The sequence below is a fragment of the Halichoerus grypus genome, chromosome 9 (genome assembly GCF_964656455.1).
Source record: "Halichoerus grypus chromosome 9, mHalGry1.hap1.1, whole genome shotgun sequence".
In the NCBI taxonomy this organism is placed as follows: Eukaryota; Metazoa; Chordata; class Mammalia; order Carnivora; family Phocidae; genus Halichoerus; species Halichoerus grypus.
In genome coordinates, this window is record NC_135720.1 from 69,186,826 (window position 1) to 69,200,494 (window position 13,669).

The 13,669-nt window shown below is 39.0% G+C and overlaps 1 protein-coding gene across 4 annotated transcripts in view; it reads right to left on the bottom strand.

The window, feature by feature from the left end:
• The window catches only part of PM20D2 (peptidase M20 domain containing 2), a 32,572-nt gene extending 20,316 nt beyond the window's left edge, over positions 1-12,256 (bottom strand). For 2 of the 4 annotated variants that reach the window (XR_013441185.1, XM_078055010.1), the window contains exons 1-7: positions 11,579-12,249; positions 9,343-9,491; positions 5,669-5,811; positions 4,210-4,364; positions 1,949-2,084; positions 774-881; positions 354-542 (exon numbers count right to left, since the gene is read on the bottom strand). Coding sequence is in view for 3 of the 4 variants with exons in the window: in XM_078055010.1 (XP_077911136.1) it covers positions 391-542; positions 774-881; positions 1,949-2,084; positions 4,210-4,364; positions 5,669-5,811; positions 9,343-9,491; positions 11,579-12,034 (1,299 nt within the window). In the remaining variant the exon portion in view is untranslated. Of the gene's footprint in view, positions 1-353; positions 543-773; positions 882-1,948; positions 2,085-4,209; positions 4,365-5,668; positions 5,812-9,342; positions 9,492-11,578 lie in introns of all 4 variants that reach the window. The other 2 variants (XM_036065166.2, XM_078055011.1) reach the window with 2 other exon arrangements.
• Positions 12,257-13,669: the final 1,413 nt, after the last annotated feature.

Sequence of the window (13,669 nt, forward strand, 5' to 3'; positions counted from 1 at the left end):
CTTAAAAAAAAAAAAAGAAAGAAATGCCATCACATATCAGCTCCTAAAAGATCACAATTGCATCAAACACAGATTTGTGAAAATTTTCATTTTATTTATTAAATTAATTTTTTTAAAGTAAACTCTACGCCCAACGTGGGGTTCAAACTCATGACCCCAAGATCAAGAGTCACGTGCTCTACTGACTGAGCCAGCCAGATGCCCCTGAAAATTTTCATTTTAGGTATGAGGTCATGTGTTTTTGCCACATTATGTCCTCACTTTTCAGGTAAGAGGGACTTGACTCCCTTAAGACTAAAAATTAAGGATGCCTTTCTCCATCATTAAAAAAGATTAAAGAAAAAAATTATTACTTCTTAATGATCCATAAGTGGCTCCTAGATCTTCCTTTTATTCTACTGTATTTAAAAACTCTTCTTGAAGTTTCAATTTAAAGTCCTCTTTGATTCTCTGTAACAACTCTGGTTTAAAAATAACATCCAATGCAGTCATTGCCAGAGCTTTGGCTGTACGTAAAGTGTAGAACTGAGCTTCCTGTGATCCTAAAAGGTGGAGAAAATAAATGAAGAAACCTCCATATTTATTATAAATTACTGAACTGTTTTCAGGTTAGCACTCGATACCAAACTGCCTCTCCAAATGCCCACCACAATACAGTATTTTCTGAGGTCATGTTAGATAATGAAATAACAATAGACTAAATTACACGGGCAGCTATAACCATAAAAAGAGAGCATATGCCAACACGTTCACTTAGTTCTAAGAACACTTACCTGCAGCTTCCGTATATTGTTCTGTATGATTTAAGGCATCAGATCCAATGTAAAAATATGGATGAATCCCAGGAACCACAAAAGTAACATTTCCAAAATCAGTAGATCCTTGGAAAGGCACAACAATCCATGAATTTCTAATCGCTAGTCCAATGAACACCACACCATACTTATCCAATCTCTATAGCACCTGACATGATTTACCACTCCTTGCCTTCTAGAAATTCTCTACTCCTTTGGCTTCCATGACTTGACTCTCTCCTGATTGTCTGGCTTTCTGTCTCCTCTAAATGGCTTCCTCTGCCTGTCTCCTAAGTGCTGGTAATCCCTAGGGAGTCATCTTTGGGCATCTTCTCTGTGTACTTGAGCGACCTCAAAAACTCCTGTGTTTTCAATCACCTTTTAGATATTGACATCTTCTATATCTCCAACCTAGACATCTTTTGGGGGTTCTGGATTCAATAGGCTACTGAATAGCTCCCCTTAAAAGTCCTATAAGCACCTTAAACTTAACATACTAATAATATATACCAACATACCATACCCCAACCTGCTTTCTCCTGAACTCCTTATTTCAATAAATGACATTAACATCCCATTTCTACGGCCAACTCCTTTTGAGTCCACCTTGTCAACATCTATTATTATATTTTAGGAGAACACTCTAACATGCAAACATATTAGTAATGATGCTTTTAAAAGGAACAAAATCTAAAATAACCCTCAATACACTTATAACTATTTAAATTCTAATAGTTGCTTACTAAACAACTACTAGTAAACAACCATAATAGTCACACCTCAAAAACTGGAATGCCCCCTTATAACTTGCTAGCCTGTCTACTGATGACTGAGAATGAATTAAAATTCTAGTTCTCCTTTAAGTAGCTTACTTAAAAATTAGAACTAAGCAAATTTAAACACTAGAAATATTTAGAATACAAAGGAAAAAGTATGCTGGCTATTTCTAAAAACAAATCTGCTCACTTAACACTTTACATTCACTGAAGAGTTCATTAGTTTCTTTCCCCTAACCATTAAGTTTGTGAAAAATATTATCAAAAACAAGAGCAATACCCCCACCTCCAAAGCTGCTAAACAAAACCATTTAACCAAAGATGATATTTTCCTTCCCCAAACAGCACAATATAGTATATATGAAGGAACCTAATTACCTGAAGAGCCATTCAATATTGCATCTTCTGAAATAAATTCTATTCCAAGTTTTTTTCCGTTTTCAATATAAGCTTTCCAGAGGCTCTTATTGGGAAGAACATTGTAATAATCATGTGCTCCACCTTTAATTTCTACCTAATAAGAAATTATAAAACAAATTTTGAAATAAAAAACTCATTCACTATCTAATTTTTAAACCAGCAAGAGGTTTAAGGGCACACTTTCCCTTCCAGATATAAACTCTCTCAAATATTTTACCTTTAAAAAATATGTATTTTCTATAATGAGACTTCCCCAGGACCCTATCTCCTAATGTGATATATGTACCAAACCACACAATGTCACCTTGCTCTACTGGCCAGTGAGTCTCAACTTTAGTAACTTCAATAGGGTACAGAGGGAGCCCAGGAATCTCCATTTAAACCAGCACCCCCACGTAATTCTGATGCAGGTGGTCCAAAAACCAGACACTGAGGAACACTGAGCCCTAGGCTGTAGCCTCTAAAAGAAAAAATTAAGCTGTACTCATACCCAAAATACAAGCCAACATTGACACCACTGCTTGGTCCGAAAGGTTTAAAGGTACCTGAGAGGAAGACAGGAGGCTCACAATGAAGAAGGGTTGACTACGGGGGTCACTTACTATTTATTTATTTGTATTTTAAAAGTAATCTCTACAGCCAACGTGGGGCTCAAACTCACAACCCCGAGATCAAGAGTTGCATGCTCTACCGACTGAGTCAGCCAGGTGCCCCTGAGTCCTCACTTATTAATTTCAGTATTTCAGTGTATGAAGATTTACAAGCAGTTTATAGGTGGCCAGTTAAGAGGATTTACAGATTTTGTTTCGATTAAATCCAAATGGGTAACAGTTCCTCAAATGAAAGGTAATGCCAATAAACTAGTAAAAGCCAATTATAAAATGGCAGGGTGGACATTTCTTCTATTCTTAGCCAACATCTAAGTTAGAAATAATGACCACCTGGTCATATATTACAAATCAGCCAATATATGAAAAATATATTTTAAAAATATAACTAATTATATTACATTTAATATAATTTAATTTATATTTAAATATTAACTTATATTATTAAATATAAAATTTATTATTTTATAATATATTGATTTAAATATTTAAAATATAATTTTTATATTATTATATAAAATTAACAATTTTTTCCTCTCTGGACATTTATACTGCCCGAGAATCACTGCTACTGTGAGACACCATTCACTATCTGAGTAAGTCATACATCTCCAGTCTAATGAGAGCAGAAACAAGTAAGGGAGTAAGGATGAGAGCGAGGCCCTAACTCTTAACAAACACCTCATTTAATTCTCACAAGAACCCTAAGATAGATTATATTATCTCCATTTTTCAAGAGAAAATGGAGGCCTAAACATATGAAATAATAATAAGATAGTAATAATGTTTCCAAAAGTTACAAAATCAGCACCAATCCAGATCTTGACTCTCCAACTGGACTACAAGCTCCTCCCAGGGCAAGAATATGTAATATTCGCATTACACTGGATGCCCTGTATGACTGCTACATAGATGTCACTGATTTTATGGTTCAAATGAACAAACTTTCTAGCAAGCCATAAGTATTTATATCATTACTGCACATACCTATAACTTCACCAAAAATAGCTTTCGTTGATTTTGCCATAAAGTTCCCTTTATGGGAACTATACTGAGTAATTCTGAAAACATAACTGCCAATAAGGAAGGTTATAACTTGCAAAAAAGCAGGGATTCTAGTTCAGCCCTATGAAGAGTTATTCCAAGAACAGTGTAATAAGAGGACTGTAGTCCTCCCTATGTGGGCACTGAGTAAAATAAGTAAGAATTAAAGACCTTCACATCACCTATTCAGTCAATTGATTTTATATATTCAAAACACTGCCAAATGATAAAGGAGCAAGGTAGGTTCTACTCTAACTTAAAAAAAAAAAAGATTTATTTATTCATTTTAGAGAGAGAGAGCTCATGTGCGTGTGCACCTGCGGGGTGGGGGAGGGGCAGAGAGAATCTCAAGCAGATGCTGTGCTGAATGCAGAGCCCCATGGAGCTCAATGTCACTCACGACCCTGAGATCATGACCTGAGCTGAAATCAAGAGCCTGACGCTTAACCAACTGAGCCACCCAGGCGCCCCAGGTTCTAATCTAATTTGGTAATATTCTAACTAAACAACCCCAGCCCACATATATACTTCTGATTATAACTTAGATTAACTCTTAAAAGTTCTTACTGTACACCCCGTAGCCAAAGCTGCAGCTCTGAAGCAATCTTCTGCCTTTTTGGTCAAAACTGGAAGTTCTTTCATTGAGGGTGCACGGAAGTAATAGATTAATTCAGAATAAGAGGGAATGATATTGGGTTTTACACCACCACTTTTTATTATGCCTATAAAAAGAACCAAATTACTGAAATTCAGCTTGGAGACCATTTCTTTAGGTTAAAATACACCTATAAAGTTTTCAGCCAGTATGTACATGAAGAAAAACAATTTAAATTTACTAGCTTCACAGATATACCAATCAAAGATTTTGATGTGTTGTACAAAAGTTTCTATACATAGGGTAATACTTTTTAGCTAATAGGAAAAAAAAATTGTCTATATGTACTTTATTCTAAGGAATTTATATAATGTTAAGAAATTATGTTGCATGACTATAAAGAAACTGTTAAAAAACTTTTATAATTATCCAGCCTTCTGAAAGAGACGTTTATTTCAGTAGGCTTCACTACAGTTGTACATTCTGAAAAACTTTTGACCTAAGGTGGGGAAAAATGGTGTAAGGTTCTGTAATTACCCTCATACTTCCAAAATCCAATGAATATTTTAAATGGCATTTAAATTATGGGAACATAATTTTTATACCAGCAAGAAACCAATGCAGGTCAAAGATCACTAAGCACTATTAACTGTCAAAACAACTGCGTTTATTTGGAACTACACTGAGAAGGAAGATTTAGCCATTCAAAGTAATAATTAAAATAGATATATAAAATCTAAATTTATATGACCTGCTTTCAAAAATATTATTTCTACATATTTCTCTTAAAAAAAAAACTAAGAAAATTGGTAAACGTACCATTATAAACTAATTTCAGCCTGTAACAAACTCAGGTAAAGAACGGATATTAAAGTGTAACAAAATCCCATATCATGAGAAAATAAACTAAAAAATAAATTGGTACCTTCAAGATACTGTCGTTACATTAAGGTAACACATAATTTATCGTTACATTAAGGTGATACTGTCATTACATTAAGGTGATATGCATAACTTAAAAAGATGTTACTCAGGATAAACAGCACTTGAAAAAATAAAACCAGTAACCCTAACTGTTTTTAAATTGAGGAAATGATTTGCTACCATTAAAAGACAGTGAGGATAACTGGAAAATCAAGATTCAACTTTCAAATACCCACAGAAAGCATGTATGTCCTTACATAAAACCATTATTTCTAATACTCAAAATGACCATTCCATTTACGCATAAATTCTCTTAACTGTCTTCCTACCCAACATATACAAACATCCTAGTATTCTGTCACATGAATTTCTGAAAATGTTTAAAAAGTTTGGAATATTCACATGAAGTACATAAAATGTTTCCAATTTTTAAAACTCAAGCACTAATTACCTTGCACTGAAATATATTAAGCACCATCTATTACACAAAATATCTGACATTCGTACCATGAACTCTCCAGGTTGGTTTCATTTGCTGTCTCAACACGGACAGATTGTTGTAAGCCAGGACAGCAGCGTCTAATGCATTTACTCCTTCCCAGGGATATGCAGCAGCATGAGATGCTTTTCCGTAGTATTTCACAGTCACGCTAGGAAATCAAACATCATTTGGAATTACTCTTTTCAAAATCACTAAAGAAAATCCAGGTACTGTAATTAGAATTACCCAACAAGTATTCAGAATTAATTCAGACTGCTGGAATTTTTATTCGCAAATCATTTGTAGAAATAATGTAACAATTTATGTATCTTAGTTATAGTTTACTGTTATGTAACACAGTGACTGACACAAAGATGGCATTCCCCAGAAGAGAGAGAAAAAGACAACTTTGCTCAATCGACCTCCTGTGCAAATTAAATCTGTATACAACTCAAGTCAAACAAACATGCAATTCTGTGTTAGGTGCTGGAATTACAAAACAGTTGGCTCCTGTCTCCTTCTACATTGCATTGTGATAACTTCATATCAAAGGTCTGCAAAACTCAGATGATTCTGTCTTAAGGGTGGGAGAAGGTAAAGGAAAACCGAAATAGGTGACAATTTGAAATGAGTTAAGACAGCCTCTGAATAGCAGATTATATTCACAATATTATAAGATACTCTAGCATTGTCAGTTGTTCCTAATATTTTATTAGTGTTCCAAAACACCTGTGTCACTAGTATCTCAAAATTTTATCAATTATTGTTGTTCTACTTCCAAACAGTTCTCATATCAATCTAACTACTCAGATACAATAAAAAAATAAGGTTTAAGGAAAGGATTGCATATGAAATAGTTTATTTATAAACACGACTTGCTTAGACAACACTATTTAAGCCTAACAGTATCCACATTTAAATTATTAAAAAGCTACTCTAGACTTATTTTTTTTTTAATGGACTAGATTCAAGAGTCCTTGGTATGCTCATATTTCTTGACAAATTCAAAACATTCTGTTAGCAAAAGAAAAACAAGTAAAAGCATCCAAACACATTTTTAAGATTTTGTTGGATACTTGTTATTTCCTTGATATATATCTTATCACCGTTATATTGAAACTGGAATTTTAACAAAACTGGTGATAAATATAAAATGGAAAAGGACAGTCTTTATGAAAATGGCTCTAGCACCATTTCTCCCAGGGCCCAAATCTATGTACAATTAAAGAACAATAAACTACAGGAAAAGAAATGTTAATGGTCATTTTACCAACATTAGTATTTGAGCATATTTTAAAACGTATTTTAAAAAACATATTTTACGATGAGCACCGGTTGTTATATGCAACTAATGAATCATCGAACACTACATCAAAAACTAATGATGTACTGTATGTTGGCTAACTGAATTTAAATAAAAATATAAAAAATAAAAATTAAAAAAAAAAAAACAAAACATATTTTAAACAAACTGACATGGAATAATTTTTAAGACATATTCTTTCATCTTCAAAAGCAAAAGCCAGACCAACAATATATTTAGCAGAATATTTAAGGGGGAAAATCCTCCTTTAAAAGTCAATTTATGAGGCACCTGGGTAGCGGCTCAGTGGGTTAAGCATCCTTTGGCTCAGGTCTCTCAAGGTCCTGGCACAGCTTCGAGTCAGGCTCAGCAGGGAGTCTGCTTGTCTTTCTGCTCCTCCCCCACTCATGTGTGGGCACTCTCTCTCAAATAAAATCTTTTTAAAAAAATAAAATAAGGGGCACCTGGGTGGCTCAGTCGTTAAGCGTCTACCTTCGGCTCAGGTCATGATCCCAGGGTCCTGGGATCGAGCCCCGCACTGGGCTCCCCGCTGGGCAGGAAGCCTGCGCTTCTCCCTCTCCCACTCCCCCTGCTTGTGTTCCCTCTCTCGCTGTGTCTGTCTGTCAAATAAATAAATAAAATCTTAAAAAAAATTAAAAAAAATTAAATTTATATGTGTACCTATTTATGTTTATAAATATACTCAAAAAGTCTTAGAAGGATATATGCCTCTGGAGAAGGGACAGGATGTGGGAAAGGTGGTCAATATGGACATAGCGCTTTATCTTATTGTTAGAGATTCTTAGGATGAACAGATTAGTAACTTTTTTTTAAAATTTTAGTTCTTGTTCTCTTTTCTGTCTTAAAAGATGGCCAATGAAAAACTAAGAAGCCAGACACTAAGAAAAGGCCGGAGGCCAACTGGGCTGCTATCAGGATCAGGGCCCAGAAGCCGAACTCGTAAGTCCTAGAAGGCTAATGGGCTGGGAAGTCTGCCTGCAGTTGCACGCCCCGTCTAGCCAGAGGCTTTGGCAGAGATTTCTAACCTCGAAGGTTCTCCAGACATGTACTAGTATACACTACACCCCTAAATCCAAAGTGGGAAGATTCTTCCTACTGCCACAGCACCAACTCCTGGGATAAGAAAGAAGATACCAGAACAGTTAAAATGGTCATCCTCTGAAAACAAGGCCTCATGGGATGCTGAGATGTAAGATAACGGAGTACAATCTAGAAGCTCCGCTGGAATGGTTCTGCTATTAATCCCTAGCTACCACAGAGAATATGTGGTGTTCCGGAAGCAGCTGAGCAGTGGCTCCTTGAGACAGGCCCACGAACTGGATCAGTAACTACTATGATTGAAAGTTCTGGTGTACAAAATTCAAACCACTTCAATGATCCATGCTCCTAAGTACCAAAGAAGTGAGCTCTTCAATGTAGAGAAAAAGAAGTAAAATGTCAGCATCGGACAAATCAGAAAAGTATATACTGACAAATTCCACTAAAATCCACAGCTAGTTAGTTTCTGTATCCTCTCTCAGAAATATAATTTACCGTCTTCACAAAGAACTCAGATTACAATCAAGTAGAGAAGTGTGTTTTCTTCCCAAGTCTAATAAAGCTGCCTCTTACGAATCTATTCAGTTGCAAGGACAACCCCATATTAAAGGGTAGATATTTTCCAGAAAACAGCTTGCTCAATTTAAAGTAGAGTATGTGGGGGTGCCTGGGTGGCTCAGATGGTTAAGCATCTGCCTTTGGCTCGGGTCATGATCTCCAGGTCCTGGGATGGAGCCCCGCATCAGCTCCCTGCTCAGTGGAGAGTCTGCTTCTCTCTCTCTCTCTCCCTTTGTCCCTCCCCACTGCTCGTTCTCTCTCTCTCAAATAAATAAATAAAATCCTTTTAAAAAAAAGTAGAATATGTGTTAGGACGCCTGGGTGGCTTGGTCTGTTAAGTGTCAGACTCTTGGTTTTGGCTCCAGTCATGATCTCACGGTTGCAGGATTGAGCCCCACCGCGGGCTTTCTGCTCAGTGTGGAGTCTGCTTCGGATTCTTTCTCCCTCTCCCTCTGGCCCTTCCTGCTTGTGCTCTCTCTCTCTCAAATAAATAAATAAATAAATAAATAAATCTTTTTTAAAAAGTAGAATATGTGTCAACATTTGTTTGCTATTCTAAAGGCACTGTTTTAATAGTCTAATTATGAACACCATATTAAATCTCAACTAGAAGAGGCTTACCAAATGTTATTCAAAGGAAATCAAGTAAGGCATCACATCATCACTTTTCAATTTATTTTTTAAATGTATAAATATGGAGTTTTAGTCTCCAGTTAGGACATGTAAATATTTTAATAGTCTGTTTTCCACGAAGGGGCTTATTTCAACTTGATTACTCACTCATGTTCAGCCACATCAGGTAGATAAGCAGCATTCTCTTGGGATGGGTGGGCCATAAAAACAACATCAAGATTTTTAAAAGCCCCTGCTTCTATTAAATCAATTTTGCCACCACCATCTTCTTCTGCAGGGGTTCCCAGGACAATTACCTAGAAGGAGATACCTCTGTCAGAGCAAAACAACAACAAAAAATCCTCGGAGGAAAATATCAAACAGGTTCCCTTGCATATGTATTCACAACCTACATTAAAGTCCTTAAACTATGTGGAGAGAGGTTTTGTTCTCTGACACTTCAATAATGCAGGGGGCATAAACCTATGGTGCTAAATTAACCACAAATTTTAATTTACACTATTATACCAATTCGGTGACACATATGCACTAAAGCTACAACAGGAAACTTCATTTTGTAACTCAATTTTATATAATTAATGGCAGAGATGAAAAAAAGATAAATTCTATCTACTGAGCTCCTCCAAATTCCTTAGGACTTGTTTCTTAAAGCTTCTTCTTGACTAAGTCTTTTAGTAACGTATGTAACTACTCATAAGCACTCTACTGGTAAAGAACTTTCCAGTTACTTACTAGTTATCCCCACAACAACCCTGTGAGGTAGGTGAGCCATGTGTGTCATCTTTTCAGGGATGGTGGTTTGGAGGCAAGGGGTGAAGTCACAGGACACAAAGCAAGTCTCTAGGCAAAGCAGGGATTAGATGTCCTGATCCTCAGGCCTGAACTCTGGTTCCTTACTGAGATACCTCATTAGAAGGTCTTAACTCATTAAACTTTTAGGAAGAGCATTAAATAAACCTTAACGCCACAGTTAGAAACAGCCGACTATTACACAAACTTACTAATTCGATTCCATCAGTTCAACCAGGCAGACTTACTGGTCACCAAACACCTAATTAAACAAGAGAGAACTTTACAGAATATACATTTTACTTTGATATTTAAGCTTAACTTCTTCAAACAATTTTTAAAAACAAAGAAAAATGATCTATAAACAACCAATACACTTTCAAGATCATGTATAGGAATACAATGAAACAAGTTGGGAAAAGGCTTGGCTCGTTAAGGGAATCAACATAAATTCCATTTTCAGAGAGGAAAGATAACCTTGCTAAAACTATGCAGTATCCTTCAAAAGTGTACATTTCCCGAAGTTGAACCTTCTTTGGAAGTCTAGAAACCACTCAAACTCTTACATTAACCTACTTTTTACTCTGAGCCCTTGACTCCTTAAATCTGATGACTTCTCAAGTTAAATTTTGCTGACTTCCCTGAATCTTTCATAAACTTGGCTGAAGTTAAGCATCTCCAGTGTTTCGTGCAATGGCAAAGGACACCACCCCCCAACAAAACAAAAACCTACCCAGATGCAAAATCAAGCCCCCAGAAGCAGAAAAGAGAAGGCAGCTAAAAGAGGCTAAGCCACAAAAGATGTAACTGTTAAAAGAAAAGTTACTGACATTGGAAAAAAATGGGCTACAGAATATGAAAGAAAACCTCGGTCTTGCCCTTAAGCCGAATGGAGACGAATGTATCTTAGTTCACAGAACGAAGGATATACCATCTGAAAAAACACAGCAACACGAGATTACACTTGCCCTATAACAAACATAAACGGCATTTCCCCCACTTAAAGGAGGAGAAATTTCTTAAAATCATGAAATATTAAAATTTAAGGATGAACTCACCTATGCAGTAAATGTTCATTCACTTCCCCACTTTTTGTGGGGAGGTTTGGTAGTTCTAGTTTGGTAGTTCTAATGACTGAAAATTTCCTATCCAAATACCAATGATTCGAATCACAACAGCTCCTATGACTGCCACAAACAAAAGAGGTTTTGGAGCCTCGTAACGAGGGACTATAGGTTTCCCTACAGTAACTACTTCTTCCAGAGATTGCACAACCTTGTCAGCAAATTGCGGTTACCTCTGTTACCAAAAATAAATCACAGCGAAAACCAGGCTCGGTTCTAAGTTCTTTCCTTAGGGAGAGTCTACTCAATCGTTTACAACTACGTAAGAGAAAACGAAAAATCTGAAAAATGTCGCTGGGCCGGCAACTCGTGAACTACAGACTTTTATCCAGGGGTTCTGTCTTCTGGCAAAGGCGAGGCCGGGACCCCGAGGGGGGCGGACTCGCACGGGAAGCGCCGGGTCCTGCGATCCCCGGGTCCCGCCCGGCCTGGGCAGGCGATGGAAGTCCCGAGCCAGGGCCCCACCTCACCTTCACCGGCGGAGGCGGCCCGGGGAGGCTCTCCAGGGCCCCCTTCACGCCCAGCGCGGCGGCCGCCCCGACCTCGGCGATCAGGTTGTGGCCGCAGGCGTGCCCGATGCCGGGCAGCGCGTCGTACTCGCAGAGGAAGCCCAGCTGCAAGGGGCGCGGCGCCGCGCCGACCCCCGGCGGCCCCCACTCTGCGCGGAAGGCCGTGGCCAGGTGGTAGTGCGGCTGCACGGTCCACGAGGCGGCCGGAGGCTCGCACTCGAAGAAGCGTGTCATCACGCCGTGGGCCCGGTGCTCCTCGTAGGCCAGCTCGGGCTCGCTCCAGATCGCGCGGCTGAGGGCCCCCAGGCGCTCGGCCGCCTTGTCAATGCGCTCCGCGGCGCGCAGCTTCAGCAGCTCCAGCTCGGAGACGCCGGCACAGGCGCCCCCCTCCACGGGCCGCTCCTCTCCGGGTCTCATCGTGCGCACAGCCGGTGACCTGCCAGCACTCCGCTAGACTGCCCGCTCGGCTGCTCCCTCCTAGCTGCCCACCGCTTCCGGGCACGCTCCGGCGTTCGCGAGCACCCGCCCGGGGCCCAGAGGTCGGCTCCGCGACTCCCGGGAGCACCGCCCCCGAGCCCCGGGGACCCGCCTCCAGCTCCTCGCCCGGTACAGGGTCCGCCCCTTCTGCTCCCGGCAAATGCTCCCGTCCGCGGGAGGAGGGGAGTGGGGGAGGGGAAGCTGGCAAGCGCCCCCGGGGGAGAGCGCTGGGAAGTAGTGCTGTTGAGGGACTCGTCTCTCTTCCGTCTCCTTGGCTGTGCTTACAACTGAATTATGCTTTAAAGTCATTATTACTTTTCTGCTGTTGCTTATTTCCCACAGCAGCAGAATGAGGACGGTTTTATTGGTTAATTGGCATCAGACACAGACCAAGTGAAAAACGCCACTCTCCTTTCTAGAATAGTAATAAAAAAATTATACAAGGTTTTTAGTTCATAAAACTAGATGTCAGTATAAAAATGCTATACAAAGAACAGTGGTCTATAGACTCCATATTCTTTTTTTAAAAATTTTGTTATGTTAATCACCATACATTACATCATTAGTTTTTGATGTAGTGTTCCATGATTCATTGTTCGCGTGTAACACCCAGTGCTCCATGCAGTACGTGCCCTCCTTAATACCCATCACCAGGCTAACCCATCCCCCCACTCCCCTCCCCTCTAGAACCTTCAGTTTGTTTCTCAGAGTCCATAGTCTCTCATGGTTCGTCTGCCCCTCCGATTTCCCCCCCTTCATTTTTCCCTTCCTGCTATCTTCTTTTTTTTTTAAACGTATAATGTATTATTTGTTTCAGTACTGCCCTCACTGTCTTCTCCTTGAGGTTGCTGTATTATCTAAAAGCTGCAACTACTCTATAGTTTTCTCTTTAGAGTGACACTAGTGTCTAGAACAGCACCTGGAATATAGTAAGGACTGGATATGTATTAGCTATTAGCTATTATAGTCTATTTGAGTAGAGTAGAACTAAGAATTTAAAATGAGGGATTTTTTGGGGGGGGCCCTGGGTGGCTCAGATGGTTAAGCGTCTGCCTTCGGCTCAGGTCATGGTCTCAGGGTCATGGGATCGAGCCCTGCATAGGGCTCCCTGCTCTTTGGGAAGCCTGCTTCTCCCTCCCCCACTCCCCCTCCTTGTGTTCCCTCTCTGGCTGTGTCTCTCTCTGTCAAATAAATAAATAAAATAAATAAAGGAAAGAAAGAAAATGAGGGTTCTTTTTTTAAAGCCCAAACTAAAGAGTTAATAAAAAGATTTATGGTTGTAAATATTCATACCATTTTGTTGACTTGAGTGTTTGATTTGAATAGTAACACCTATGAAAGAGAACATATGACCAGTTTCATTTGTAACTAATTGATGCTGAACTCAAGTAACATGATGTGTGCAGCTGCTGTGCACAATATAACTGGGTTTTAAATTACCCAGTGAAGAAATTCAAGATGCCATACTCTTGTTTTCCTCCAGAATGAAGCACAGAGTCTGAAGAAAAAAAAAAAACTTTTGTTGATGATATTCTAACGTGTTTCACATAGTGAAAGCTTCCCTCAGCTCAGCTT